The sequence below is a fragment of the Thunnus thynnus genome, chromosome 16 (assembly GCF_963924715.1).
Source record: "Thunnus thynnus chromosome 16, fThuThy2.1, whole genome shotgun sequence".
Classification (NCBI taxonomy): domain Eukaryota; kingdom Metazoa; phylum Chordata; class Actinopteri; order Scombriformes; family Scombridae; genus Thunnus; species Thunnus thynnus.
In genome coordinates, this window is record NC_089532.1 from 18,999,434 (window position 1) to 19,027,284 (window position 27,851).

Genomic DNA, 27,851 nt, shown 5'->3' on the forward strand with positions numbered 1-27,851 from the left:
ATATCTCTGTTTATCAGATGGCTTGACTGTTGCTATTTCATGTTGAGAATGGCTTCCCACAGCTTTCATTATGGCAAGTTATTGAGAATGATTATATCACCAATTTCACACATTGTTTTCACCCATTGCAGTAATGGCCACATAATATCCTCAATAATGCAGGAGTTCCTTTGCTTATTATAGCATAGAATATAATGTCTGAAACTTTACACTGAGTTTTGTGTGATATTTGCGTCACACAGTGCACTCAAAACAATATTTACTAAATATTTACTAAACTGTGTCACAGCTTATAAAAAAAACAATAAGTGACAAATGTGGCTTTTTTAATCTTGCAATTACTGTGGAAGAAAATGAGTCACTTTTTATGAGTAACTTTTTTTTAATTTTAAAAATTCAATTCACTCACAGTGTGCTGGAACAATAAAGGCCAGTCAACATGCGGGAAGTTGAGACAGAGCTGCTCGCAGCAGCAGGCTGCAGCACTGTATGGTGCCTGAGGTGTGGTGACATGATGTGAGCTGACAGGTGGCACCATGGGTAACAGGGCTAAAACTCCATTATACGGCCTGCTGAGGCCTCATCCTACCTTACTGACCAACCAGGAGTGCATAGCCAGTGCTTATTATTACACCATAATTAAAGCTACAAGATGGTCACACTTACAGTATGATATAGATTTAAGGTTTTGGATGAGTTAAATTAACTTACAGCTAAAGCCAAAGGTTTGTATACACACAGTAGGCATCTTATTTTGAGATCTGGATCAGCCGCAGGGACAGATGTTGCATCTCTGATTGTGGGACTGAGATGACTCACTGTCTCTCAGTCTCACAATAAATGAGTGAACAGGGTGAAGAACGGTTCTAAAAATACATATTTTTGGCAAAGGTATCTAGAATATAAAATATGAGTTTACAGATCCAAAGGAACAGTTTAAACATCAACATTTCTGGCATTGATTTCTTTATTTTTTTTTCCATCAAAAGAAAATGCACAGATCAGCAAAGCTACTACATACAAATGGCCATACAATAGCAATTTCATTTTTGTTCTTGCTTGAAGGTGTTCAGTAAATTCTGGTGTGTCATTTATACACTTTGTACCTTGAACATTTGCAGTTATGCTGCATTCAGCAAATAAAACCCAACAAAAAACAAAATAGAAATAAATAAATAACTAAATCAAACCAATGCTGTTTTTCCATGTTCAAATGAAAAAGTTCAGCCACAAACTACATATCTGGACAGATACTTGTTACTGCTCCAGGAAATCTACTGTACTTACATACAATAAAGAAAAAAACAAAAGTTTTGCATAGCTTCATTGTAATGTAGATACAGTACTGTAAGGCACTTCATGAAAAAAATAGGCTTTTTTTTAAAATCCTACGTAATAAACCTTTTTGCCTCTTCATTCTAAAACATCATCTTGATATGCAAGGTTACAACATCTGAAAAAAAAAACAACAACTTCTTAAATCACATTTCGCGCACTATGTAAATCTACTGTACTCCTCCACTTTTCTTTTGGCATTAAGTCTCAAGTTCAACATTCTCAAAATATTGAAGTTGGGTTCTTGTGCATAATATGACTGACACATTGTCCCATAACCCCACACAACCCAGTGTTTCTCAAAAAGAAAAAAAGAAAAACAAAATTGTGCAATGATTTGGGGTTATGTGGAGTAAAAGGCAACACGCTGTCAAAAAACCAGTCCCAAAACTAAAGAACCAAAATGTCTGGGCAAATTACAGGTTGTTTCCTCATAGACCGGCACTGTACCAACGGTGACAAAGGTACATCTGGCATGGGTTTATGTTTTTTTAGATAAAAAAAGTAGTTTTGCCTTGTCTCTCCTCAAGTCATCCCAAAGCATTGGTGGGATGACTGTGTGGTGTTCAGTCCAGCAGCTGTGTGTAGGACTACGTATTCCAGCAGCCCACCTGGTATGGATAGAGGTAGAGAGGATGCATCTGCTCTATCCAAGCTGATCTTCGTACTGTTTGCGGAAGCAGTCTCCAGCTGGGAAGAAATCCCAGCAGCGCTCCTGGTACATCTTCCACACATATGATTCCTGAATGCAGACAAACAAGATGTGTAAGTAGACATCTAAGTGTTATTCATAATCTTCAGATCTTCAGCTTATGGACATAAAGTTATACTGTATGTAAAACTTTGACTGGTATTGTACATGTATACAAAATCAGAAAAGCCGACATTTTAATTATAACATAAATAATAACAATTTTCTTAAAAAGCTGTTGGAAGTGAAAGTTTAAGCTGGAGATTTAGTCAGCTATAATTACAATTCTCATCAGCATTGTCATTACAACAGTTATTATAAAGTAAAGTGGCTGATGCCCACTCTCTGCACGGCTGTGTGTGCAATTTGGTAAAAGATGGTTTTGTGGTAACATCCCTCTGTACCATTGTGCACTGTGTCTTTTTGCTCCTCTTATAAGACCAACAGAGTGGCAGGTATTTCTATGTAGCAATTTCAGACAGTTAGCTTGTCTGCACAGACACACCACCACAGTATCTCTATCAGTGAGATGATCATAATTGTCTAATTGTTTTCGATCGATTGAAGATTCCTCAGAGAAAGGTCATTTGTGTAGAATTATACTGTACCTGGCCGGTGTGCTCTGTCTCATCCTTGTTGATAAGGTACATCAGGAAGAACCTTTAGAAAAGGTCAGGCCAATGAGACAAAACAAAAATGTCACACCAAAATAAAGAAAAAAACATGACAAGCTTTCACATTTTCCTACATAAACATCTCATCACAATTAAAACACAAAACAAGAGTGGTGAAAGGGTTTGCTGAGGGACTTTTGCATGGCTACAACTCGGTATTCACAGGAAATGTGACATTCTGTGTTACTAGGAGGCTTCACAATTTCTGATGCAAGTGTCTTAACAAAGTAACACCATCCCATCTTCATCTTCGAATCACCTGTTGTTTCCAAAACCAAGTGTAAATTCAATGGGCCGCCGCATCTCTGTGGGCATCACAGCATGCCAAATCATGATGAATACTGTATGAGAACACGCTATCATAAACCTATTTTCCAATAAAGTTCATGGCATTAAACAGTAATGAAGCAACATAATGAGGTCGCTCTCGTATCCTCCGGCCTGCTGACTGTGAGCGCAAATGGACTGAGACTTGCTATTGTCACGGGCATTATACAGAAACACTGGATAAGCAGGGAGTGCAGGGGAAACAGAGCGACAGATGGAAAGAATACCTGAAGGGCTCTAGTGTTCTGGATCACTGGGGCTGTTAGTGACTTTGGCCCTAAATCTGTTGTAATGTGCTGAAGCCATCAATCATGTGGTTAAATTACAGAGAAAATACAATACATGTTGGGGAAAAAGATTATATTAAATGCTTAAAAGAGGGATACTTACAGGTAGTTGGCCAAATTGTGCTCTTGTAAGGTGTGAGTCTCAAAACCGTGAGGTGTTGTGTCGAAGTAGTCATTACCGATCCCACAAATGAAACACTTGGTCTGAGGACAGAAAAGGAAAGAGATGATTATAGCGCTTGCTCTCCTTTGTTTTATATACAATAAAGAGGATATTTCACATTATTCTTAAAGGGGCACTCCACCAATTTTACACATAAAGCTAAATTTATCTGACACAGTTAGTGTTACTCAGCTCGTGAACAGTTGTAAAATGTCCCCTTGTGGCTCTTTAGAGAGCTTTCTAAAGTCTGAGAAAATAACTCAGATGATGTCATCAAGGTTATGTTGGCTTGGGCTTGAGACGCAGTTAAAGACAAATTTCTGCATGATTAGGATCAATTCCTTTCTTGTATTTGCTTTGTTCTGTGGTGATCTTAGTCAAATGTGCATGCACAGTTTAGGTCAATACATAGAGCATTTTGTGTTTAAATTAATTCATATAATATGGTTGGTCATAGGTTGACAAGTATGGGAGAGAATGAAATCTACTCTCACCTCCATGTCCTCTTTGACTTGTTCCTGCTGGTCTCTCAGCTCTCCAAAGGCATCAATGATCAAACCTGCAACCACAAAGGAATTGCTGTGAGAATATTGTATATACTGTATCTATATAATCAATACAGCCACAATCTTACACCCCTCACTTCCTAAAAATATAGTACAGAGTGTAATGTGTACACACTACTGTGATGGAGAGGCTGAGAGGAGTCTTCATCTTTATATTTGTGGTAATTTACTGAGGCTTTAAAACAGGTAGATTACTCTAGATAAATTCAGTGATTAAATTATTTTAAACACTCATACAGTAAATTTCAGTAAAAGCAGTTAGCTTAAAAAGGAGTCGTGAGGTGGAAAAAAAACATTCAAAAGTCATCAGGTGATCATTTAAATACCGGGACTCACCCTGGATGATGGCCAGGAGGATGACGATGACGAAGAAGAAGAAGGTGATGTCAAAAAGTATACGGTAGAGCTCATAGGGGTCACCAGCTGGGTCCTCGATCTCATCCCCAATGCCCCCTCCCGCTCTCACCCCAACGTACATGTGGAACAGGTAGCACTGTGGAAATAAGTTGAGCATGAGTTTAAGTAGCAGACCCACATTTAGCCTAAACATGTCTTAAAATTGAAAGAAAAGAGGCCACAGTATAAGTCAGTCTGGGGTGTGTGATTGATCCTTACAGTCATCATGTCATCACACTTCATGTCTGGCTCATCGTCATCCTCACTCTTGTTGTAGAACTTCCTGAAAAAGTTGAAGGCCACCACCGTGTAGAGATAGACTACAACTGCCAGCAGGCCGACCGTCAACACCAGCTGCAGAGAAACACAGACATCACTCAGCAAAGTCTGGTTAGGAACATCTGTCTATTTTCCCTCCTTGTGGTAGAAACTCACCAAACGCAGCAAGCATTCATTTTCTGTTAAAATCATTCAATCTATCACTAGGAATATGATGGAAGAGCTCTCTGTGAAACTTTAATGTGCTAACCAATCACTCAGATCAGTTGTACTTTTTATTATAAATTAATGTAAACTGATACAGATTATACATGGGTTTACTAATAAATCCAAACAGCAATAACAGTGGAAGCAGCTTTGAACTGCATTAAGATTGATGGTATGATTGATCTGCCCACGAGCAGATCAATCATTCCTGGCCGACTCCTGGAGGCCTCGCCATTTTAGTGTATTTCCACCCTTGGAGATTGTAGTGACATTAACTTTTGATTTGTGCCTCCAGACAATTGACACGAGAATCCCTGCAAGAACTCACAGTCAGAAGTGGGATTTAAATGAAGGCATTTTGCCTTTTGAACTTAAATGTCAAAGGATACTGGGCATATCTAAATTCCCATTTATGCATCCTCGTTTCTTTCACTTGCATCTCCTCCCAATTTTTTCACGAGGGAGACATGCAAAGGTACAGGAATTGACACAACACATACAATATTTATTAGATGACGCATCCTTGAAGAAGAAAGTGGGACAGATATTTTTCACAGGAACTGGTGGACCAAAGCAGTTTAAAGTTAAAAGGTGAGTCGGATTAGTCCACTGTGATGCCCATGTTGCTCTGTGTCTGCTGTATGTGTAAATACGTTACAGTTTGCTAATATGTTAGGCATAACCTAAGCCTTTTATAGGCCAATAGCATATAAGGGCTTGGTCGCTGAAATTGTGTTTCTGTACCCTGGTGGTCAAAAATGCTTAAAGCAGTTTTAATCTTGCTGCTTAAAGAATCCCATTGAAGTTTTTTTTGTTTCTTTGCCTTTAAATTTGACAAGAGGCTTGGCACTCATTTCAGACATGCCATCAGTGGGACAAGAACAAGAATGACTACCAGAGAGCATGGAAACAGTGATAAGACTGGGTTGTGGCTGCAGATCAGAGTACCGAGGCGGCGTTTACAACCCCAACCCAATCCCAACCACTAACTCTGCAGTGACCCCTGCTGCTTGAAACAAGACCTGCATCCTCTTCCTTCTCACCTGTTTGCCATTATGTGTGACAGAAGACAGGATGGTGCGGAGGGTCTTGAAGCCCATGGCGATGTCCAGCAGATGGGCGGCAAAGAAGAAGTTGTTGTAGTGGCCCAGAATGGACATAGTGGTGTACCATACTAGATACAGGAACGACTGGTTAAGAAAGAGAATGAGAAGTTGATCAAAATCCATCTGTCCTATCATAACCATCATCCGTCAAACCCAATCATCCGTCCATCCATCAAATCATTAACTCAGCCATCCATCAGACCACAATCAGAGTTATTAATCATCCCAAAGTAAACTTACATTGTCCGTAAACACCACCCCCATTTTCCAGATATGGTACTTTGTATCGATTGAGCTCAACCTGTCAAAAGAGAATGGTTGATATGAGGGCTCATATTTTCCCTTCGACCTCTATTTTTGCTCCAAGCTGTTTCAGTCTGTCTGCTCCTTATCTGTCTTATGTCTCACCATGACACCAGTGACGCCTCCTTGGCAACAGTTTCCTCCGTAGGGTTGAAATCCAGAGCACTTTTGTCCAACCCCAGCAGCTCCGCTATCCTCTCCGCTCCATACAGGTCTCCGTACTTTTTGATCACCTACAAATAGCAGCAAAACAGGAACAGAGAAGAAGGTGACACTGTAGCTGACATTCAGTGAATATCATCAGTTTTGGCTTATGGTTTCAGTGAACAACAGATTAGACTAAAATAACATAAGCCACTTACTTTGCGTTTGACAAATTTATCCCAGTAGTTGTTGGGGAAAGAACTGACAAAAAGAGCGGAAAAACAAATTAGGATTAAACTTTTGTCTATAAAAGATTATGACTCAGAATTTAATAACTGTAGTTGGCTTACGGCGTGTTAATGACCAGTCTGTCCCACTGTCCTTTGATGTCATCATCAGACGGCTGCTCTGTGATGTAGAGGCCTGCAAACTCCAACTTCCTTGCTATCTCCTTCTCACGCTTGAACACTACCAGAGGCACCTTGGACACACAGGGAATTTGGCTGCATCATCAGTGTAATAAAGGAAACAACTTGCTGTGTAGTCAAAGGCTAAAAACCATTGATGAAATATTACAAAACAATGAAGAACATCTTTTCTGCTTGGAAAAAAAATGATTCAAATAACATAACATAACATAACAACAATAACAACAACTTTAACAAGAGGCACGCCTGCCAAAAATACTAAATCTAAGTCATAATGTACCCTTGCGTTTATTTGTCAGTGGATGTAACTGTACCTTCAGGTAGTAGTATCCCACTACACACAGGAAAGATATGATAGTGTGGAGTATTGCCAGGCAGCGAAGCGTTGGCGCCATGTAACCTGTGCTTTCTTGCAGGACGAAATACTCAAGGGCACCTTCCTCTTCCTCCTCCCCAGCTCTTCCTTGACCGTTCCAAGGGTCTTCATCATCCGAGTAATCACCGGTCACCTGAAAAACAAGATATTTAAGAGTATTTATCAAAAGCAGACATTAATAGCAGTGTTTACCCCTTTACTGTACAGTATATATCATGATAACTTAGCGATGAGCTTACTTTGTAGAAGAGAAGAATAAAGTTGATAGCGAAGGCGACAAAAAGTGCCAAGAAGCGGAGGTTGTAGAAGTTTCTGGCCAGGTAGTTCTGTGAAAAATAATAATGTCATATGTTATTTCTAGCAAATATAACTCAACTTTCACAATTTGTTTTAAAAACAGCTGCACATAGGAGGGAAATATCTGACCAGCATCTTAGTCTGGTAGATTTCCAAGCCAGCGAAGAAGCTGGCCATGAAGGCCTCTGGTGGTTCTTTCTTCTGTCCGAGCCTTTTCTTCGGGGCTTTCTTCTCCTCCACTGACAGCTCTGGAGGGGTTTCGTCTTTGGACTTGTCATGGTCCTTCTTCTCACCGTCATCTGAACTGCAACAGGAAACTTTCTATTAGTGACAGACTGACACACGCTGCAGCAAGGTTACACGTACACGTACGACGAAAACATAAACCACACAAGCACTTAGAGATACAAACATATACACTTAGGCCCAAATCCACAAAGAATGGATTGCGCCCGCTAATAGCACTGTGAATTGTGCATCATTTGCACCCATAATCTGCCCCATTTTAAGGTCCTATTCACATAAAGTTTTGCACTAATGATATGCCCGTGCAAAGTTTTGCAGCTGAGTGCAATTTGCCCTTGTTTTGTGTCTGTTTGAGTGAGTGGAGGGGTTTCTAGTGTTTCAGGCTTTTTTCCACATTTAAGCACACAGATTGGTCCATAATGAAAACTGCAGAGAGCACAAAAGCCTCAAATTGCACATCTTCAATTAGCAGAAGTGTTCACACACGAATAGCTCTCCACAATCACAAACCAACTTTCAAGTATTTTGCATCTTTAACATAATCTACTGAAATGTCAAATGACAAAATACAACTATTAATGTGACTCAGGAAGGTCTGAAATGTGTTAGATTAATGTCTGAATCTTACAATAATGTTGTTCAGGTGTTGCTGAATGTATCCTGAATTTCACCGAAACATCAGTAATGATGTTCTGTTTGTTGCCCACAGCTGCTGTGTGTCACAGCTGGCTGCAGAATCACACAGCAGCTGAAACAATGAGTGCATTTCCACACTGAGAAAGAGGCTGTGTGCATTTATGCACGCGGCACAGCAGCAGTAACTTCATTAACACCGGAGCGGTCAGGATCTGACAGTAATTAATGTTCTGTGTTCTGGTTCACAACTACACAGGTCAGCTGTTACACACAGATTCCAGGTTTATATGGTGGAATCATTTGTAATAAAGCAGCCCTAACACACGAATCCTGAGCTCCATCAGAGCTGCCAGGACGTTTTTATTTTAAGTAGATGAAGGTCTGAGATAAGCCCACCACACGATACCCACTTGATCCCCCCCAATGTGTAACTGAAGATTTCACCATTGATATTAATGAATATCAATTGAATGTCATTCAATGCCTCACAAACTTTAAGATTTGGAGAGAGAGAGAGAGAGAGTGAGTAAGGAGTGAGTGTTTGGGCTATTAACACCAACTATCTGAAGACGCTAATAACTCCACCCTTATTGCGTGTGGCAATTAGCGCTGGTCTTTGTGGATTAGACTGTTTTTGCAACAAGGCTTATTTTCATAGAAAGGGGCCAATTTTGGGGCTAAATGTATGAATATTAACTAATTTATACACATGCAAATGGAACAGGTCCACCTTGATGCTATTTTCTTGGCAGTGCAGTTTGTGGTGCCTTTCACCCTTTGCAGGTGCTTTGTGAATTACACACACATCTTTTTGTCTCATTTACACAGGTTTAGCGTCCGCAAATGCTGCACAATCATTTTGTGGATTTGGCCCTTAGAGGGATTTATATGCACGCTCAGAAAAACATACAGAGTGTATTCTTGGATCTCAATTCACATCCCATCAGAAGCTAACTAAAGTCCTGTTAGATGGCTGACTGTCTAGGAAAATTTAAAAAATGCTGTAATCACATGAAAACTCAACACAGAGGGGTTATAAGAATTACATCAATTGCAATTCCACTGAGAATGAACAGTGAACAAATAAAGATACTCACTCTCCTTTTTCTGAATCGGACTTGTAGTCTCCATTTGAAGCCTTCTTCTTTGCAGCCAACTAGAACAAATGGATTATTGTTTTGAGGATCAATTACTTCAACAGCTTGCTAAATGAAAAGTGTGGGAAAGTGAAAATGTGTGGGAAAGTGAAAATGCAAACATCACTGTTGTAGTATCTCAGTATTCATTAAGACCTGATTAATAGCACAACTATCCTTACTCCATTTGATTTAACATGAGTACTGACCTGTGCCTTCTTCTGCCTGACAGCACTGGCTATGGATGGAGCATCCCCAACAACCACCTCCGACACATCCCCCAGACCCGGCTCGGTCCCGTGCTTTCCTTCCTTCTTAGGCTGTATGTTGAGCAACTCAGCCATCAGGTCTGCCTCTGCTGCCTCCCCTTGAGCCATCTGCCCCATCTCTGCCAGTGCTGACGCTTCATTCGCTTCCATCTTCTCTGTCTCTAACACATCTCCATGGATCCCAAACTGAGTGGGATCAGGCATGTTTCCCAAAATGTCTGTCACCTTCATGTTCTTGGCACCTTCGACGAGGCCACCCCCAAACATAGTGGTCCACAAGATGTGGAAGAAACCCCAAATGAGGCTATAGACAAAGTGGAAGAGGCCTGTGATGATCATCCAGAAGAAAGAGAAGAAGCCTCGCACCATCTCCCTCACACTCATCTTCCTGAATTTTCTGTACTGCCGCCTCATGCTCTTGAGAGTGAGCAGCTGGCGGAAGTGGCCGAGGCTCTTTCTCATGGAGATGCAGGCGATTGTGAAGGCTGATGAAGACTCCAACATCACACTCTCCTCCTCTTCCTCCTCCTGGTTCTCCACCACACTCTGTTTGTCATCTTCATCTTCCTCTGGACGCTCCACTGGGTCCGGCTCTGAAATTTGAGAAGCTAGCTGCATCTCAAAGATGGTGTCCTCGCAGAAGTTGACAAACAGTTCCATCTTCTCGCTCTCGCCACCTTCATTGACCACATCAAAGATGAACTGCCGCTTGGATTCCTTGACCTGAGGCTTTTCCCACTGGGTACGACTCGACTCACTGATTTCAAAGTACACTCTTTCAATGCGCTTGGCTCCACCCATGATCTCAATACGACCCAAATAAGGCTCAAAGTAGCTAAGAACACTCTCAGCCAGGTCGAGGAACGTCGAGAGGCGAGCGTCATTAGGCATGTGCTCTGAGAGATTGGTTAGCAACACAGCTACATTAAAGCCAATGTCCTTGGCAGGTTCATGAAATCTCTCCACAAACTGCTCGTAGTTGAACATGTCATTCTCATCGGCCTCGGCACAGGAGAGAAGAAACTCAATCTCAGACTGGGAATACTGCTTCTGGTTCTCCATGGACTTCTGGAAATCCTTCTTTGAGATAACACCTTTGCTCTCAGGGTCGTACTCCTTGAAGCTGTCCGAGGTGGTCAAGTCCTTCAACTTGAGGAACATGTCGAAGAATTTGAGGATCATCTCCACATTGCTGGAAGATTCCACCAAGGTGTCTACCATTTGTTTTCCAATGGTACCGTTGACAACATTACCTGTGAAATGATAGAGAAAGTAGCCAAAGTGAAGTGTGTCAATACACAAAGTAAAAAGCAACAGCCTCCATGCAGATTATATAAGGCTGCTGTGGTAAATATTTGATTAAATTCAGAGCAAACACATGTTTAATGAAAGTCCTAAAAGCAACAATATCCTTGCAAACTCATGCTGCCTGTACAGCTCATATAGTGAGTCAGCAAAAAGTAAACCTTCGAGAAGAGACAGCATCATGACGATCATGTCCTTCTGTAGGTCCAGCAGCTCCTTCAATAATTCAATCTGACTGGAGTCCTGTTAGGGAGATGAAGACAGAAAAAGGAAACCTTGTGACTCGCGCTACACTATATCACACAGACTGCTGATGGCCTCCCTGTAAGGATACTGTCTAAGTTGTATTTGGTGAGATCAAGGCTACCTCAGATTGTGCGGACCCACAATGGCCCTGCTGAGGCCCAGAAGGCCCGTCTAGGTAACATCCATCCATCAGCACCAGGGTTAATGTTATTTTACTGTCCAAGAGCAGATGGCTAGGTCAGCCTGACTCATTTGGGGTCTCTACGGAGCCTGTATTCAGTATGCCATGAATATGAGGCACATTTTCATTCGCTAATCCCGTCCACCTGTGCTCTCCTTCATCCCGGCTTCTACTGTCAGACAGAGCCCTTTGTGATGACCATGAGATAAGGTTAGGTGGTTGGATTTTATCCCACGGCTGGCTTATTGGGCATGAAAGAAATATTATAGATGAAGTCATATATCATACAGCTGAGTGAGATGACATGTGTAATTGTACTGCAGTAGCCTGAGGTTATCCTTGAGCCTGGAGAGACCTCTAGTGGCAAGAGATATTTAAAAGGAGCCTCTGGTGGACAGAGACAAATGCCAGTGCTGGATGAAGTATTCAGACTTTACCTTAGTAAAAGTGCTACTTTTACTACCACCATATAGACATACATTACGAGTTAAGTCCAGCATTTCAAATTTTATTTGAGTAAAAGTACATAAGTATTTTTAAGAAAATGTACTTAAATACCAAAAGTAAAAGTATAAATCATGCAGAATGGCCCTATTCGGAGTTTTAATTATTATATACACTCACCGGCCACTTCATTAGGTACACCTGTGCAATCTAATGCAATCCAATACAACAGCTCTGCCATAAATTCTATATTTATGAAGCTTATACATTTTCAGTTTTTGTTGAAATTATCAGAAAGGTGATAATTCTACTTCATGTTTATTATTGTGGTCGTAGTGGGTGGTGGTGGTGTACTGGGGTACATTACTGTATGTTTATGTTATTGGATTATGATCACTGATTTTCTTCATGTATAAGCAGCATTTTATCTTAATGAATCTTATTTTTATTATCTATAATATTGTATCATACTTTATAAGATAATCATATTTTTTATAAATAAACTTAAATCTTAATCTGCAAAGTAACCAGTAACTGTAGCTGTCAAATAAATGTAGTGGAGTAAAAAGTACAATATTTCTTCTGAAATGTAGTGAAGTAGAAGTAGACAGTCACGTAAAATGGAAGTAGAGCTGTAATGATTGGTCGATTAATTAATTTATCAACAGAAAATTAATCTGTAACTATTTTGATAATCATGATTATGATTGAAAAGTGATTTTTCTAGCAGAAATGCCAAACATTTGCTGGTTCAAGGCTCTAAATTTAAGAAGCTTAGCTTATATTCCTGTAAATTTTTTATTTTGTACTACGTGGTTGGACAAAATAAGACATTTAAGGATGTTACCTTGGACACAGGATGCTGTGATGTGCGTTTCTCACCATTTTCTGATGTCTTACTGACCAAATGATTAATTGATTTATCATGTAAATAATCAGCGGATTAATAGATAATAATACAAATAATAATTAGTTGCAGCCCTATACTCAAGTAAAGTACAAGTAATTTAAAGGTGAACTTAGGTAAAGTACTTGACAAATACATATCAACACCAGAGCTATATTGCAGACAAAGAGTAATTACCTGGGATAACTTCATCTGCATGTTTGCAAAAACATGCAGGAAGCCCACCACTGCATCCCACAGCCTGCTGTGAGCAAGACTCTGCTGGTTCCCAATACACGGACCCTGATGCAAACAGCACAGGTTAGATAAAGAGAAAGCAGAGACAGTCACAGCATCAGAAATATCCTATTTGCACATATTCAATTTGGTTTGAATGAGTTCTTGTTGTGGTCCAGATACTGTACCTGTATATACTCAGTTAAAGAGTTGAAGACCTGCTTAGCCACTGCCAGTGCTTTGGAGAAGTTCCTCTGACCAGCCTCATCAATAACATCCTTACCAGAGTAGTACCAGTAGAAATCACTAATGGATTCCTAATAGAGGAAAAATAAATACATTTAGCACAGAGTAGAGCATGAATGAATATATGACATATATTTTTCTGGATCTCTCTGTAGCAATATCACACCTGGAGTCTTAGTAGATAATCCACGGTACTAATGATGATGTTGACTGTAGTTGTGTTCCCTGTCTGAGTCCTTAGGAAGTTCTGAAAATCTAAAACAGATAATACAATCAGGAAAAAGAATAATTCATATCACCACGCCTCTAAAACTATGTTGTTTAGAGACATTCAGCTCAAGGCGACTTCTTCTTTATTTTTGGTGTATGGAAAAGCATCCACCTACCATTGTTGTGACCCTCACAGAGAAGCTGCAGAAACCTAAATAGATCCTTAGTGAACTCATCATTCTGCAGTACCTTGGAACCTGGGGACAGGAAATAAGATTAACTGTCCCTTTCAATGATAAGAAGGTCAGAGACTCATCATTTTAATGTTAGTACAGGCATTACAGCTCACATAGCTTTCACTTCCTCATAAAGCTGCTGTCCACTTGTCAAACAGCATCAAATTATGTGCACTATACACAGACCAGGTATAGTGCATCATCTCGAAAAACTTAAAACAAGGTTAATAATAGGAATAACACTGAGCTCTGTTATTTAATACCAGCAAAGCTTTGTTGTTTCTTACAAACAAAGCTTTGGGAGATTTGAGTCTTAGTACACGCTGGTTAGTGTCATCAAAATGAACATAAAAGGTCCCACACAAATGACAAGCACTGACTTCTTGTAAAAGAAGATTTGAGTCAGTTTGGGTCACCTGACCACGGACTGAACAATCTATCCAGATGTCAGAGAAGCATGCATGTGTTCCTTCAGTCCAGGGTACAAATAAAGTGGTTATATTGCATTCAGGGTAATGGAGAAGGAGGACAGGGAGGGGAGGGAGAAGGATTAGGAGGAATGGAAGAAAAGGAGATGAACGGAGAGCAATCAAGATGTCAGCATTGCATAGAATGAGTAGAATCTAAACCATGTATTTACCCCGCTCACTCACGTTGACTGCAACCGATGTGATAAAAAACATGATCAGAAGAAAACAAACAAACAAAAAAAAGCAGACATAAGCAAAGGAGAAGACATTGAGATTCAATCAGAAGAAGTAGAAACAGGAGAGAATGATAGCGCTATAGATATATCTTAACATACTCACATTGATTTGCGACACTGACATGCGGTTACAGTTAAATAAAGTATTAAAAGTACAGTCTGCTCGCTAGGCAGGTATTTAGACTACAGGTTAGACAGACTAACAGTCACTTTCACTTATGCCTGAGCTTATGAGGTGAGAATGAGCTGGAATATGCATGATAAAAAACATATTTATATACTGTATGCAACCCATCGGATCAAATAGAGACCTCTGATTAAAAAGTGGATTTTGATGTGGATGCGGTTGTGACTGTGAGTGCTTTAAATTGGTAGACAAGATCTGGACAGGACTTGGACATACAGTAGCACAAGTGTACCTGCATGATGAATATATTAAGACATCATGACATACAACATGACGCACAGGATACATACATGATATGGAGATGGGTTCGTACAACAACTAAAGAGCAAAAGAGAGTTTTGTCAAGCTAATGGCGAACGTTGTGTCCTGTGGCCGATTACAAGCTTGACTAAGGAGCAATGAAGGCATGAGTCTGAATGAGACATGTCATATAAGAGTCCTAAACATTTGCTTGGTGATATCACTTACAGTTGATGTGGGGAAGAGTAAACAAATCCACTGCTATGGTTTGGACCACGTACTGTAACACTGAGTGATTGAAAACTTTTGGTGTTGCTGTGGGAAATGGTCTTTATGCTACAGAAAGCAAACTATGATTTTTTTAATATGTATTTCATCTTAAGATATTCAGATCTATAATAGCAACAGTTTATGGTTCAGCTTTTAGCAACATGGAGCTTAGTAAAGTTTTTGCTGAACTTTCAGCATTGAGGTCTTACCTATGTTGCCCTTTCGTTACAGTAATACAAGTGCAAATAATAAAGTCTGTACTATACTGAGGTAAGAAATATTCTGTATCCTTATATCAACATGATCAAGAGTTCTAGTGCACAAAAAGAACAACTAGACTTCTCTCAGATGGACAGTTTTCCTTGTTTTTTCTCCTCACTTACTTGATCCTTCTTCAGTCACCATCCCCAGACCCTCTGCTTTGTTTTGCCTCTCAAAAGCATTCAAATCCAGGACACTGGCAAAGATGAACAAAACATGACGAATAGAACAAAAATTGAAAAATGTTAACCTGCATTTTTATATTCAGTATTTCAGCATTATATTTTTCACGTTGCAGTTGAGAAATAAACTAACATTTGGCTTCATTACCTGCAAGACATCATCAGTCCAGATAAACTTTTGAAAAATCCAACATCTCTTTTTTCCTTCAAGTAGTCCAGCATTTTCTGCATCAAGATAAAAGTTGATCACAAAGGAAAAAAATAAAATACAATAAATAGCAGGTTGATGCTATTAACCAAACAATATCTGCATGAAGAGCTACCGTCTGTGTACCTGCTGGACCAGTATGTTTCCCCCGTTGAGTATAGAGATGCCCAGTTTAAGGGTGAAAGTCACCATAGCACCGAGTCGACCTGATGACCACAAGTCATAGAACACAGTTATATCACAGGTGCTAATTGTATGAAGGTGGACAGGTGAATGTGCGTTCTTCTACCTTTGCTGGCACTGATCATCTGGAGCACCATCTCCGCAGCCCCCCGGTCATGCAGTCTGGCTTGCTGGTACAACATCTTTTGTTTCTCCATCTCCTTTTCCTGTAGGACATCATAATATGCACTAATGCTGCGTACGATTCAAAAACAAAGTGAAAAGCAGAACAGTATATATCCCTGAGACATCAATAGCACCTCAAATGTTTTCTCTTTTCCCTCCTCATCTTCTTCTTCTTCACCTTCTGCACAACTCTGAAAGAGAAAACAGAATGTAAAACCTGCAAAACTTTACCAAACAGCATACATTTCGGTAGAAGCAATTTAGAGAATGAAATACCTTTGCCATCATATCTGCATATGCAATATACAAGGGATCCTCTTCCAAAGAACTAACGAAAAAGGGAGATAAATATCCGCAGGTTAAACCTTGTTTAGCACACAATCACACGTGATCATATTTATAGCCACTGCAATATACGTACAGTAAAAAAACTGCTTGTGTTTCTCTTTCAAGTATGAAATATATGGCAATGATTATAATGATTATTAGCTTAATGCAACTCTTTATTAGCTGAGAGGCAAGCCAAAACTATTATCCAGCACAGATGGAGCAAAGTGTGCTGGTGCCAGGTGTGTGACAGTGAGTGTGTATTTACCTGCACTCAGTCAGAGCGTTGTGGCTGAAATGCAGTATGAGCTGGTGAAGAGGGTCAGGCTGCTTTCTGACCTCCTCCTCTTCCTCCTCCTCCACTTTGGGCTGCGTTTTCTGGACAAATCCATACAAGTCAATACTGGAGCTCAGGCATGTTCTCTCAATATCAACTCATATGAGCCACTAAAATGTGAAAGCACTTTGTATAGATAGTGCTGTACTATTTCACTCATTTTGCTATACACCACTTACCTTAAGAGAATCAAGTTGTATCAGGAAAAAGACATTGATTGGATACACTGGTAGCATGCAGATGATGAATTACAAGCATAAACATGTAGTCAGTCGCAGACACATCCGCACACATGCTGGCACACACACATCTGACACAAAGAGGGTGATGTTAAGCAGCGTTTAAGGGTGTAGAATGAAGTTAAGCGTGACTCTCCATGACCGCTCTGTCTTCGACCACTCTATCGTTATGAAGGAGCAGAGACCACTCAAAACTCATATCAGACACATTGGAACTATTTTTTGAGGGATTGCAAATATGTGTTTGTGGTTGGCTAGAAAGTTCTACTCTTAACTTGTTTTGTGATGCCCTGTGGCTTTAAATCCACATAATGTGAAAAAGATATGACTATTAAAAAGGATATTAGATTCTCAAAAGTTGTATTAATTCAGATTTTATCTTCATTTCATTGTTGAAAAAAAAAAAACATGCCCACTGGACAGTGCGGTTTGTGCGCGTGGTTCCAAAGTGCCTGCATGATAGCCTCTTATCATAAAACTGCATTTACAGAAACATTTAAACAGAATTCATTAAACTCTAGCTCATAAAGCCTGTAAGCATTTTAATCAATCTATGTAAACCATAGATTCTCATGCGCTACAAAGTGCAAAACAATTTTGAAGCACTTTGGCGAGGCTGTAAAGAAAGCAGGAACGTTCTATATTTCCTCTGCTTTCATTACAACAAATTCAATGTATGACAGTGAAGTTGTATGATTGTGAAAATTTAGGAAAGACACCACAACTTTCATAAATTTCATTGGTAAGTCGGAGCATCATGACTGGATGCTCTCTTACCCCTGCTGGATGCTGTCAAACTACAGGACAGTACATTACTGGCTCTGACATCAGCGGTGATGTCATGCTTGCTAAAAATGGGCATCTAACTGTGAAAGTGCGAGGGCACCCCAGTGGTACATGACGTGAGTGGGGCGCTTTCAAGCACTTTAGACAATGACACGAGTAAAGGAGAGTGGTAAGGGCAACGCTCAGCGCCCCCACAGCACACGGGCACCGACACGGGGGCACTGGGGGACGACATAAGTACTTACTGCAAGGTCCTGCACTAGCTTCTCCTCAAAAGAGTACTCCTCTGTTTCTATCCATATTCTCTGATAGGCCAGGAGGAAGAGGTTAATAGAGCGATGCCTAGGGAGGGGTGAGAGGAGATTAGCCTGGGTTAGATAGGAGCAGAGCAAAGATGGGAGGAAGTCCCTTTAGGAGAGGTTAATACTGGTTAGTGTAGGGTACTGGCACATCCAACTGGTCACCTCAGAGGAAACTGATTATAAATAAAGAGCTGTGTCACACACACTCTCTGCCAGACTGTTGATCTAGTCAGATAGTTTTTTTCTTAAAATCTAGCCCTCAACTCTTATCAGCATGCAGAATTTTCAATTTAAGACTAGATAAATGAGTTGAGTTAGATCTGTTCTGACTTACTGTTGGACCAACAGATAGACCAGTGGAAAAACCAGTGGGAATATTTGAATGGGAGTTAAGATTTGTCACATCAACCGTGCCTGGAGGAAAGCGAGGGGTAGTTGAGAAAGGTGTACAACATTGGATCAACACTACATTACCGTCAGCATGGAGAGCAGACTGTCATAGTCTGAGTTCTCATGCATTATCTCCAGCCAAATATGTCGGTAGGCATTCAGGAAGTAATTATTATTTTTGTGCCTGAGGGGGGGAGGTACAGTACAGTGTGACATTGAAGAGAGAACAAAGATTCAGACTGAATAGAAAGACAACAGAGAAAAGATGACATCGGAATGCGTGAAACTCAGAGAAAGTCGACATTATCCAGAAGCTTCACATTCATCCCTCAAACAGGAATCTATTACTCCAAACAAAACACAATCAACTGTGCCTGCATTGTAAATACTGCCTAATAATTATGAGCTATGCTGGGACATATTTCACTGTCAACAACTCTGAATAAATGAGTCATGCTGTCAGGCAGGCAGGCGGCATCGTCTGAGTACATATTGAGGATGGCCACCCCCAGGTTGGTCTCCTATAATTGTTTTCCTCCCTACTGTAGCTCTCTGCCTGACTTCCTGTGATTGAGTTACAGAGCAGCAGGGCATGAAATTGCTAGTGTCCCTTTTTTCTATTCCTTGATAACAGCTGCGGGCCAGACATTTGTCCTACAAACTGGGGGAGGCTGTGCATTAATGCAGGGTCACAACCCAGGAAGAGAGAAAATGGGAGTTGTGAGTCAGAGAGAAGAAGAAGAAAGTGTGGTGGTATCTGGCCAGCAAACAGAGGTGATGCTGCAGCGCCTGCTACACTAGTTCCCATCTGTTAGCAGAACCATAGGGAGCTCTGTGCCACTGCTAATGTTTCATCATTATAAGCCTCTTTATCATAATTTGAGAGCTACAAAGTAGAAGAGATGTGTAAACTCTGTAAGTATACAGTAATACCTTGGCAGATTATAAAGTGGAGCCATGCGGAAGCAGGCTACGACCGCTCGCTTCCTCTGCTTGGACAGCAACTTCTGCCATACACATTTCTTGGATCTCAGTGGTTGCTCCACCTAATGGGAGTAAATGTGTCAGCATTAAGATCACATTATTAATCAGTGCATTCTCTACCAGGCAACATGGAGAAAAAAAAACCTCACTGCTGAGAACTGGCATTTTCATCAGACACACATAGTATTTTTCTCATCTCTACTGTTTTGTATTTTGGTGACTCATTGTGAACCCATCGTGTGCCTAAGGCGAGGTACAGAAATGGTCAAGCTGCCCAGTGCACCTTTGCTGTTAAGGATCACTACAATTTGTGGTTCGTCACCCGTGTCAAAACAAGAAAAAAAAACAGGTTGTAACAAGCAGTAGACTATATGCTTTTTTGTGGCTGTACCTACCAACATGCATAATTCATATATCACATATTCTCACAATATTCTGAAGCAGGAACTGATTTATGAATGGAAAAGTTCTCAAAAAGCATCATATAAAACCTTAAATAACCTAAACATCATCGGTCTTAGGGAGCATATATGAAGTGCCATTAGCTGTATGTTTGGTGATCTCCTTCAACAACAGTCTTCTTTCACTGCTCTCTGCATGATGCACGCTTGTTTATTGACAACAGCATATACCAAGTGTCAGTTGCAGCTCAAAATGTGGTTGGAAATGTGTTTTTTTTGGACCTGCTCCAGGTTGAAGACAGCTGCCGAGATCCTCTGGATACGGTCCACCACCCTCTCAGGGTCTGGAGGGCCCTCGCTCCTCATCACTATGTCCTTGTAAAGGTTTAGCTGCCACCTCACTGCAGGATCTTCTGACTGTTTAAGAGAAGGATGTCAAACACAGAGCTGTATAGTAGACAGTATAAAGTCTAAGAAAGATAACCACTTCCAATAATGAACTTAATTTCAACATGCTCACCTTTTCTCGAAGGTGAAGATTCTGCCGAATATGGTCTTTGACCTCATCATCTGTGTCTCTCTGTTGAACAATAGTAGTAAAAGAAAAACTTGCTACAGTATACACAAATATAAAGCGTTCTCATTTTGAAATGCAGCTGTTGTCATCTGTCTTTTAAAAGATGGATCTTAAATCAGGCTGCGACTTAACAGTCGTCTCACCAAGAGATAGCGAGTCTTGGCCAGGGAAATGAGCTCTTGGTCTCCTGGGGTACACATGTTGAGGCCAATTGGCAACATCTTCTTCAGAGCAGCCACAATCAGCGAGGTCTGGATAGAGTAGAACTCGCCACGCCTTTTTTTGTGCTTCCTCTCCTGGTCTTGTCCTCCAGACTGAACATATCATGATATTAACCTCAGACAACAAACAATGGTAAAGAAAAGTGCTATGGGCACTTAATAAGCTGGTCTTTTAAGGTAATACATATAAAAAAGAACTATTTTCCTTTTTGCTTAGATTAATGCTGCACTAAAGCACTTCCTTTCAACATTTGAACTGATACCTTGAGAGTATTTTATTGGAGCTTATTTCACAGTGGGAGCACTAATACTGTATTTGAACAAAAGCCAGGGGCGACTGAGGCATTCATTTTTCAGCCTTGGCAAAATCTGTGATCAGACTAAATCTGTGCCACTTAAGTATTTAGAAGTCTAACACCTCAGCTGAAAAGCAGAATGAGCTCTATTAAAACGGTAAGATGTTACCAGTGAGAGAAAACTGCACTATTGACTCACAGTAAAGCAGCCGGCTCAGTGAAAAATTTCCATATTGATAAATATATACACTGACACACACACACACACACACAGCACACACACAACAACAATTCATCAACTGCAAACACACCACTGGCATGTGATTGCATGATTTGCTACAGAAGGGCCGGACTTCATTACTCCACATGAGATGTGTCCCACCCCTAAACACAATGAAGAATGACCAAAGTTACCGTGTCACACATGGTGATGAATGAAGCAAAGGCCACAAATAATCAGGTGACATAATATATCACTACACTATAGACTATAATGCACAGCTATAAGCTATTGGCTTTTCTGCTTCATGACTAGCGCATATAAGCCAATAAGCTGGCAGGTAAAGAGCTCATGCACTGCATCACTCTACCTTTTCCTTAAAGGACTGTTCAAGATAGAGGGATAGCAAGAGATACAGAAAGAGAAAAGCAGATAGAAGAAAAGGATGAAAGGGCAATTAATGGAGGCACATAGTCCTCACGTGGTCGTGCACTACAATGAAAACCATTTGTTTGCCTTTAAACAACTTCACCAGGCAGACAAAGAAATAAAGTGTTAAAACCCCTTTAATACTGATAAAGGGTGAAAGTGGGCAGGGGAATATTTCTTTTGAGGGATGACTGTTAGTTTCTGTCATCTACTGTGACAGGCATGCATGCGTAAGATCACACACACAAACACACTTACACACACAGTTGTATTTACATTATAATCATGTTATTAGCAAGAGGTTGTCTATTACTTCTCTCATTCACAAGTCTGATCCAGATAAGCTTCAACAAGAGACAGTTCTCACATGTGTGTACTGTACGGTATATGTAAGTTTACACAGAGCCCCTCTAAGATTTTCTTGGACAGTTTATATGTTAACATACTGTATTAGCACATGTACACAAAGTTAACATGGCAGAGAAAATGTTAACACATATCGTGCTTATCCAAGATCTTGCTTATTTTTTTTATCATTTTTTGAGCTGCTTTCTCATGAAGAATTTCACTAACATATATTATTTTTTTGACATAGTGGGTAAAGGTGCATTTACACATGACTAAAAAGATGTGAGAAGTAGTGAGTAGATATAAATCCTACCTTCGCCATCTTAGTTTTATTATCTCCGGTCAGGAAGGAAAGGTTGTTGATTTCATTCTGGACCACAAAGTTCTGCTCTTCTCTTTTGAAATTCTGAAGAAAGACAAATGCTAAATTAAATTAGTTTATGCTGTATCAGTGGCCTAATCCATTAATGCTTTTTTGTGGTCCAACACGTAGCGTAGTTGAGATCAGAAAACTTACATGTGACTTGCACCAGAGGATAAAGATTTCAGCGACCATTCTGAAGAGCTCATTGGAGTCAGCGTCTGGTTCTTTCAGCCACCTGGACCTGCAGCAGAGAGCAGAAGAGATTGTATTTTCTCTCTTTGATACGAACATGTGCCCCATGTCATCCACTAGTCGGTGAGCTAACCTGTTGTTGTCTACGTAGCGGATGAGCATGGGGTAAAAGGCGTACAGGTCCCTGCAGAGGACAGCAAACTCATCCAGGATGAGCAGCTCGGCCTCCTGGGTGTCTCCTTTACTGTCCGCCTTCAACAGCTCCTCCTCAGCCACAACCTTCACCGTCTTCTTCTTCAGCTTCTCCAGTGTAGGCAGGAAGTGGCTCTTGAGCAGGTCTGCACGAGCCTTGCTGATGATGGGTTGCACATAGACTGTGAACACAAACAGTGAAAAAAAGGCAGAAGTCACTTTATTACTGTTGCTCAATTTAATTTCAAATGTGTTGGTATATCAGAAAGTTTTTTAGCATTTCAGTAGCATTTTCTATAAATAAATTCCAATATGTCACCTAATTCTAAATAATAGTACATCACACTAGCAATTCAACCATGAAAGCTTTTACATTTACAAAATTTCCTGTTCTAAACTCAAAGATGAAGCTCCTTGCATTTAACTTTTCATATTTTTGGGAAGAAAAAAAACCAAAACAAGACAGTCAGCATTAGCAGTAATAGACATCATGGCTATACAAAGACATTACAGTTATCCTCACAATGTTGAATTGCCAATACAGGATAAAATTTCAGTGGTAATCATGCAGGTCCCATGGTTCATGCAGGAGTCCTGTAGGATGGGGCGACTATTACACTGTCATTTAGAAAAATAAATACATAAAAAGATCTTGCCTATGTTTTTGATACAATAAAGATATTAGACTGAGTGTGCTGAGGCAGACTACTGTGGCCACGGGATATATTAAGCCGCAATAATCAAGGCCCACCTGCAATCCTCTTCATCCAGGAGGCCTCATCAATGCCCAGGTTGTTATTGAGGATCTTGAGGATATTGCCGAGAATGACGCTGAGGTGCTCCGAGGTGACGGTGGTGCAGCAGATGCTGCCCCCGCTGGCCGGCTGGTTCTCAGGTCCCCTCTCCCACCAGTAGGACAGATAGTTACACAACATGGGCAGCACCACCTCAATCACGTGAGGCATTTCTGTGTACCGTGCTCCAGATTCAGCCATGTCATTGATGTCCTTCATCAGGCCGTCCAACCGCGGCATCCCAGGACACATCTCTTCAACTGAGTCTGAAATGCCAAGGACTGAAAACACCATAGAGGTTTAATATGTGATTACAAATCTATACAACTACGTCTTCAGCTTGTGTTTTCTTATCATATTGTAGATTTATAATGATAGCTAATTGATTTGGCACTCACACACACAATGAACTCTTTTATTCTAGAACAATTACATGACTTACTGGCTCGTTCACGTGCACTCTTGGTATTATAGACAGAGCACGGGTTGTACGTGTTGAGCAGTGGCTCCAGGAAAGCTACAGGCATGGCCCCGGCCAGGGTGGCCAGACACTGACCGAGAGCTGGCAGCTGTCTGAGGGGCACAGGTAGGGTGAGAGTGAGTGAAGCCTGCACTGAATACCAGTGAATTTAGCTACTGAAGTGCTGAAACATTACTTTTAAGCTGGGATACCTTTCTACGTAGATGTTTTTCCCAGTGCCCAGCGCATAGAGGCTGGTCAGGATTCGATAGCAGGACACTTGGACGTCATCCACTAGAAAAAACATAATAAATAGAAAGTATGACAAACAACCTAAGCTGTGTATTGTCCTGCAATAATCATGATATAGATATACTAAGTTGTACACTGTACCCAGTGTTAAAAAGGCAATTAACTGAGCAAATAAATGCTGTATAAAGGCTGATATGATCACAGGATAAGTCCCTCATTATTATGTTAATTTATATTTGTTGGGGAAATCTGCAATGTACATTTGTGTAAATAAGTGAGTGACATAATGACACAATGTCCTACAAACTATAATGATGTCAGGATGTAAGAAGTATGTAGTCACTGTGTTATAAAAAACAGCACATTGACACTTGACTCAGAGTTCTTTAGCAGCCTTTCGAACAACACATTAGATCATTCCTTTACTGTTGGGACTCACGAAGCAGATCGACTCCAAAGTGGTGCTGAGTGATGTGCTCAAACAGAGCGGTTAGGATGGGGAGCAGAGCTACAGTGGTGTAGTTGATATTCTGCGACACCCCTTTCATCTGCGAGCGAGAGTGAGTGAACTTCCCCAGCTTAAGATTCTCGAAAGTCTTCTCCAGGTCCTCTGCAGCGTTCTCAAAGAACGTCCTCAGCCCCATCCTCACCAGCTCTGAGCCCGACTTCATCACTGTCCTGTCGGAGTGAAAAGTGAGCGTGATAAACGACTGAAATCAAATGAGGAGATATGCAAGGGCAGGGCTATAATAAACCACTGGATAACCCTTGGTATGCAAAGGACAACACTGTTTATCCACAGTAGTACACACTCACGTATGCAATTACTTCATTCTCAGTCAGTGAAGGTTTTAGTCATGATATATGAGACGTGCGTATCAACCTGACCGCCCGTACACTGAAAGATGAATGATTTATTTAATGAATTAGGTGAATATTTAAATCCAAGGTGAATGTTGGAGCTTAGAAATACTGTACGACACTCTGAAATAGCACAATGCATTAATATGATTAGTCTGTCCATTTTCAGCATTTCACAGTTCATAACATTGCTAAATGAATTACCCATTGTTAAGCCTTGATGTGTCCCAGTAGGAAGGAGAAATGAAAGACAGAGTCTGTGGGCATCAGCTGTAGCTCTTCAGCACAAACGAGACACAATAATACATTGCTGATTTAGCCTCATTATGTGTGAGCTGCATTAACAAACAGTACATTGTCTCTAAAGAACATTTTATGCCTTGGGCAACATGTGCTGCATGAAATTTGTTTTGCTTATTTAAATGCCAGAGGATGCTCTTTGTTAATGTCAGCACCTCCCACAAGACGCTGAAGTAATAACTGTTAAAAAGAAAATGTTCATGACAAATATACTTCTCTTGAAGTTATAGCGTTACACTGGAAAAGTCATTATCAAACTGAGGGCTTTTGTTCACATTTACTAAACTTTACATTTCAAGAAGAAAAGGCAGAGGTGCCAGGTTCCTTGTGAGTTTTATGTGCTGCCAAATTATTACCCACCTGGTGTCCAAGGTGTGCGCCAGGATGTGCAGACAGCTCACCATGGTGGTGGAGTCACTCCCTACAAGACACCACATGCACAAAAGCAATCATTATGATGTGAACATACACACTGAAACCATGTTTAAGGGCCTTGGTTCATGGTCATGAGCCAACAAGAAGTACCGATCAAATTACAGTATTATTTTTATGCTTTATGTACTGTAAAATAAAAGTTACTCAAAAAGCTAATAGGTCTGCACTGCAAACTATATTTTTAAGATCGTCTTCAATGCCACTGTTAATACACTGCTTAAGAAAAGACACTACAGTTCATGAGTCAAAAAGTCACCCAAGAGAAAAAAAACTTATAGTGACATATAGTGATGAAATGACAAGCACACACACAACACATATACACGTACACGGCTGACCAGTCAGTATTAATCAGCTTACCAAAGAGTGAAATCCTATGTCTGACAAGAGCTGCCAGTTTACAAAACAGGCTGGAGGTGTGAAGGTTAGAAAAGGGAAGGAAATCAGAAAATTACAAGGAGTCAACTCTTGGAGGGAAGATTAGAAATACAGATTATAAGAGTGTAAATTTTTAAGTAAAGAATGGTGAAGAGTTACTGGCATGCTATGCTGCTGTGGATAAATGAAACTGAATGTTTCATGTACCTGGTGACCATCTCCTTCTCCTTGTTGGAGGCGTAACCGCTGCTGCTCAGGTTCTTATTGGGCGAGGAGAGGAAATAGAGAGAGTGGTTCTTGAAATACTGGTCGATGAGAGGGAGGAGAACCTGGAGGAGGACATCGATGACAATAAAATAGAATCAGCTTGCTGGAAATAACATTTGGAAGAGTTCAATTCTTAAATGCATCACATCCTTACTTTGGCAAAAAACTTGATTTCTTGTTCATGAGGTGACCTGTCTGTTTTCCCACTGGCAGCCATGGCCTCTGGATTAAGAACATTAAACTATTATTTAACATTCAGTTACAAGACTTTAACGTGTCTCTTGTCGCCATGTCCTATGGTGTATAATCATACCCAAGTGGGCGATGAACTCCTGGGCTGAGTCAACATACTTGAGCAGCTTCTTGAGGAACTTATAGGCAAACCTTTTCTCCATGGAAGATGAATCCTGCTCTAAGTCCTTCAGACCTCTGCAACACAATAAGAATTTGGCTATAAATAATTTCTCTTTCAATAGCATTGATGGTAACTATATGCATCAAACATTAAAGTTATGAAGTAATGTAAAGTTTCTGCAAGACATCAACATGATAATATATTCAGGTTGCACCCCCTGTGCAGTATGTGTTGACCTTGTGATGCTATAGCCATTGATTTGCAGGAAGCGGAAAAGGTCCTGTGCCTTCTCTCGATCACGGGCCTTCTCCTTGGCTGTCAGTGTGTCATAGGGCACCAGCAGAGGGTGTGTTCCTCCACCTGAAACCACAGACAACCCCAGTGTTCAATAAGTGTTAATCAGCCATGGCTATCTGCTGAGTGTCTGTGTGAAGTGACATGGAGTGGATGCACCACTCAGCTCAACCTATTTAGTCAAGATCAGCGAGTCAGACACACGCATATGCTCACAGGCACATAAAACCACTCCAACGACCGCGCTTTGCATCCACCCACACACACACACACACAAACAAACAAAAACACAAGCACACACTTTCTTCTCTGTTTTGCATGTATCTGTGCGTAAACCGGGTCTGTGATTGACTTCATTAGCAAATCACCTCTACTTCCAAGGTCACTCTTTTTCTTCTTGGCCCAGATGTTATGGTAATTCTCCGCCACCACCTCCACCATCCCCTTAGACCAAAGACAAAAGAGACAAACGGTGCATCTCAGCGAGGAGCACGTTCCCGCCCACATTGCTCATCAGCATTCAAGAAACATTGCTTTTCATCTCGTATTCAGAGTGAGTTATCTTTTGATGTAAAAAAGAGAAAAGAAAAA

General features: G+C 40.6%; 1 protein-coding gene across 8 annotated transcripts in view; it reads right to left on the minus strand.

Moving 5' to 3' along the window:
* Positions 1-949: 949 nt before the first annotated feature.
* Positions 950-27,851, minus strand: part of LOC137199880 (ryanodine receptor 3-like) — a 113,834-nt gene continuing 86,932 nt past the window's right edge. For 3 of the 8 annotated variants that reach the window (XM_067614480.1, XM_067614475.1, XM_067614478.1), the window contains 48 exons: positions 27,629-27,704; positions 27,203-27,326; positions 26,925-27,040; positions 26,766-26,833; positions 26,552-26,673; positions 26,327-26,376; positions 25,892-25,952; positions 24,810-25,048; positions 24,331-24,412; positions 24,101-24,231; positions 23,616-23,939; positions 22,806-23,046; positions 22,634-22,721; positions 22,430-22,522; positions 20,746-20,916; positions 20,546-20,605; positions 20,308-20,442; positions 19,574-19,686; positions 18,194-18,290; positions 16,855-16,964; positions 16,536-16,587; positions 16,394-16,450; positions 16,201-16,300; positions 16,038-16,117; positions 15,852-15,928; positions 15,644-15,717; positions 14,498-14,515; positions 13,798-13,878; positions 13,578-13,666; positions 13,354-13,482; positions 13,127-13,231; positions 11,333-11,414; positions 9,807-11,119; positions 9,559-9,617; positions 7,709-7,883; positions 7,522-7,608; positions 7,221-7,415; positions 6,829-6,959; positions 6,697-6,739; positions 6,440-6,567; positions 6,272-6,332; positions 5,969-6,115; positions 4,659-4,793; positions 4,380-4,536; positions 3,972-4,036; positions 3,418-3,518; positions 2,635-2,686; positions 950-2,077 (listed from right to left, as the gene is read on the minus strand). In XM_067614480.1, coding sequence (XP_067470581.1) covers positions 1,982-2,077; positions 2,635-2,686; positions 3,418-3,518; positions 3,972-4,036; positions 4,380-4,536; positions 4,659-4,793; positions 5,969-6,115; positions 6,272-6,332; positions 6,440-6,567; positions 6,697-6,739; positions 6,829-6,959; positions 7,221-7,415; positions 7,522-7,608; positions 7,709-7,883; positions 9,559-9,617; positions 9,807-11,119; positions 11,333-11,414; positions 13,127-13,231; positions 13,354-13,482; positions 13,578-13,666; positions 13,798-13,878; positions 14,498-14,515; positions 15,644-15,717; positions 15,852-15,928; positions 16,038-16,117; positions 16,201-16,300; positions 16,394-16,450; positions 16,536-16,587; positions 16,855-16,964; positions 18,194-18,290; positions 19,574-19,686; positions 20,308-20,442; positions 20,546-20,605; positions 20,746-20,916; positions 22,430-22,522; positions 22,634-22,721; positions 22,806-23,046; positions 23,616-23,939; positions 24,101-24,231; positions 24,331-24,412; positions 24,810-25,048; positions 25,892-25,952; positions 26,327-26,376; positions 26,552-26,673; positions 26,766-26,833; positions 26,925-27,040; positions 27,203-27,326; positions 27,629-27,704 — 6,390 coding nt within the window. In that variant the 3' untranslated portion in view covers positions 950-1,981. Of the gene's footprint in view, positions 2,078-2,634; positions 2,687-3,417; positions 3,519-3,971; positions 4,037-4,379; positions 4,537-4,658; positions 4,794-5,968; positions 6,116-6,271; positions 6,333-6,439; positions 6,568-6,696; positions 6,740-6,828; positions 6,960-7,220; positions 7,416-7,521; positions 7,609-7,708; positions 7,884-9,558; positions 9,618-9,806; positions 11,120-11,332; positions 11,415-13,126; positions 13,232-13,353; positions 13,483-13,577; positions 13,667-13,797; positions 13,879-14,497; positions 14,516-15,643; positions 15,718-15,851; positions 15,929-16,037; positions 16,118-16,200; positions 16,301-16,393; positions 16,451-16,535; positions 16,588-16,854; positions 16,965-18,193; positions 18,291-18,724; positions 18,825-19,573; positions 19,687-20,307; positions 20,443-20,545; positions 20,606-20,745; positions 20,917-22,429; positions 22,523-22,633; positions 22,722-22,805; positions 23,047-23,615; positions 23,940-24,100; positions 24,232-24,330; positions 24,413-24,809; positions 25,049-25,891; positions 25,953-26,326; positions 26,377-26,551; positions 26,674-26,765; positions 26,834-26,924; positions 27,041-27,202; positions 27,327-27,628; positions 27,705-27,851 lie in introns of all 8 variants that reach the window. The other 5 variants (XM_067614482.1, XM_067614477.1, XM_067614481.1 and 2 more) reach the window with 3 other exon arrangements.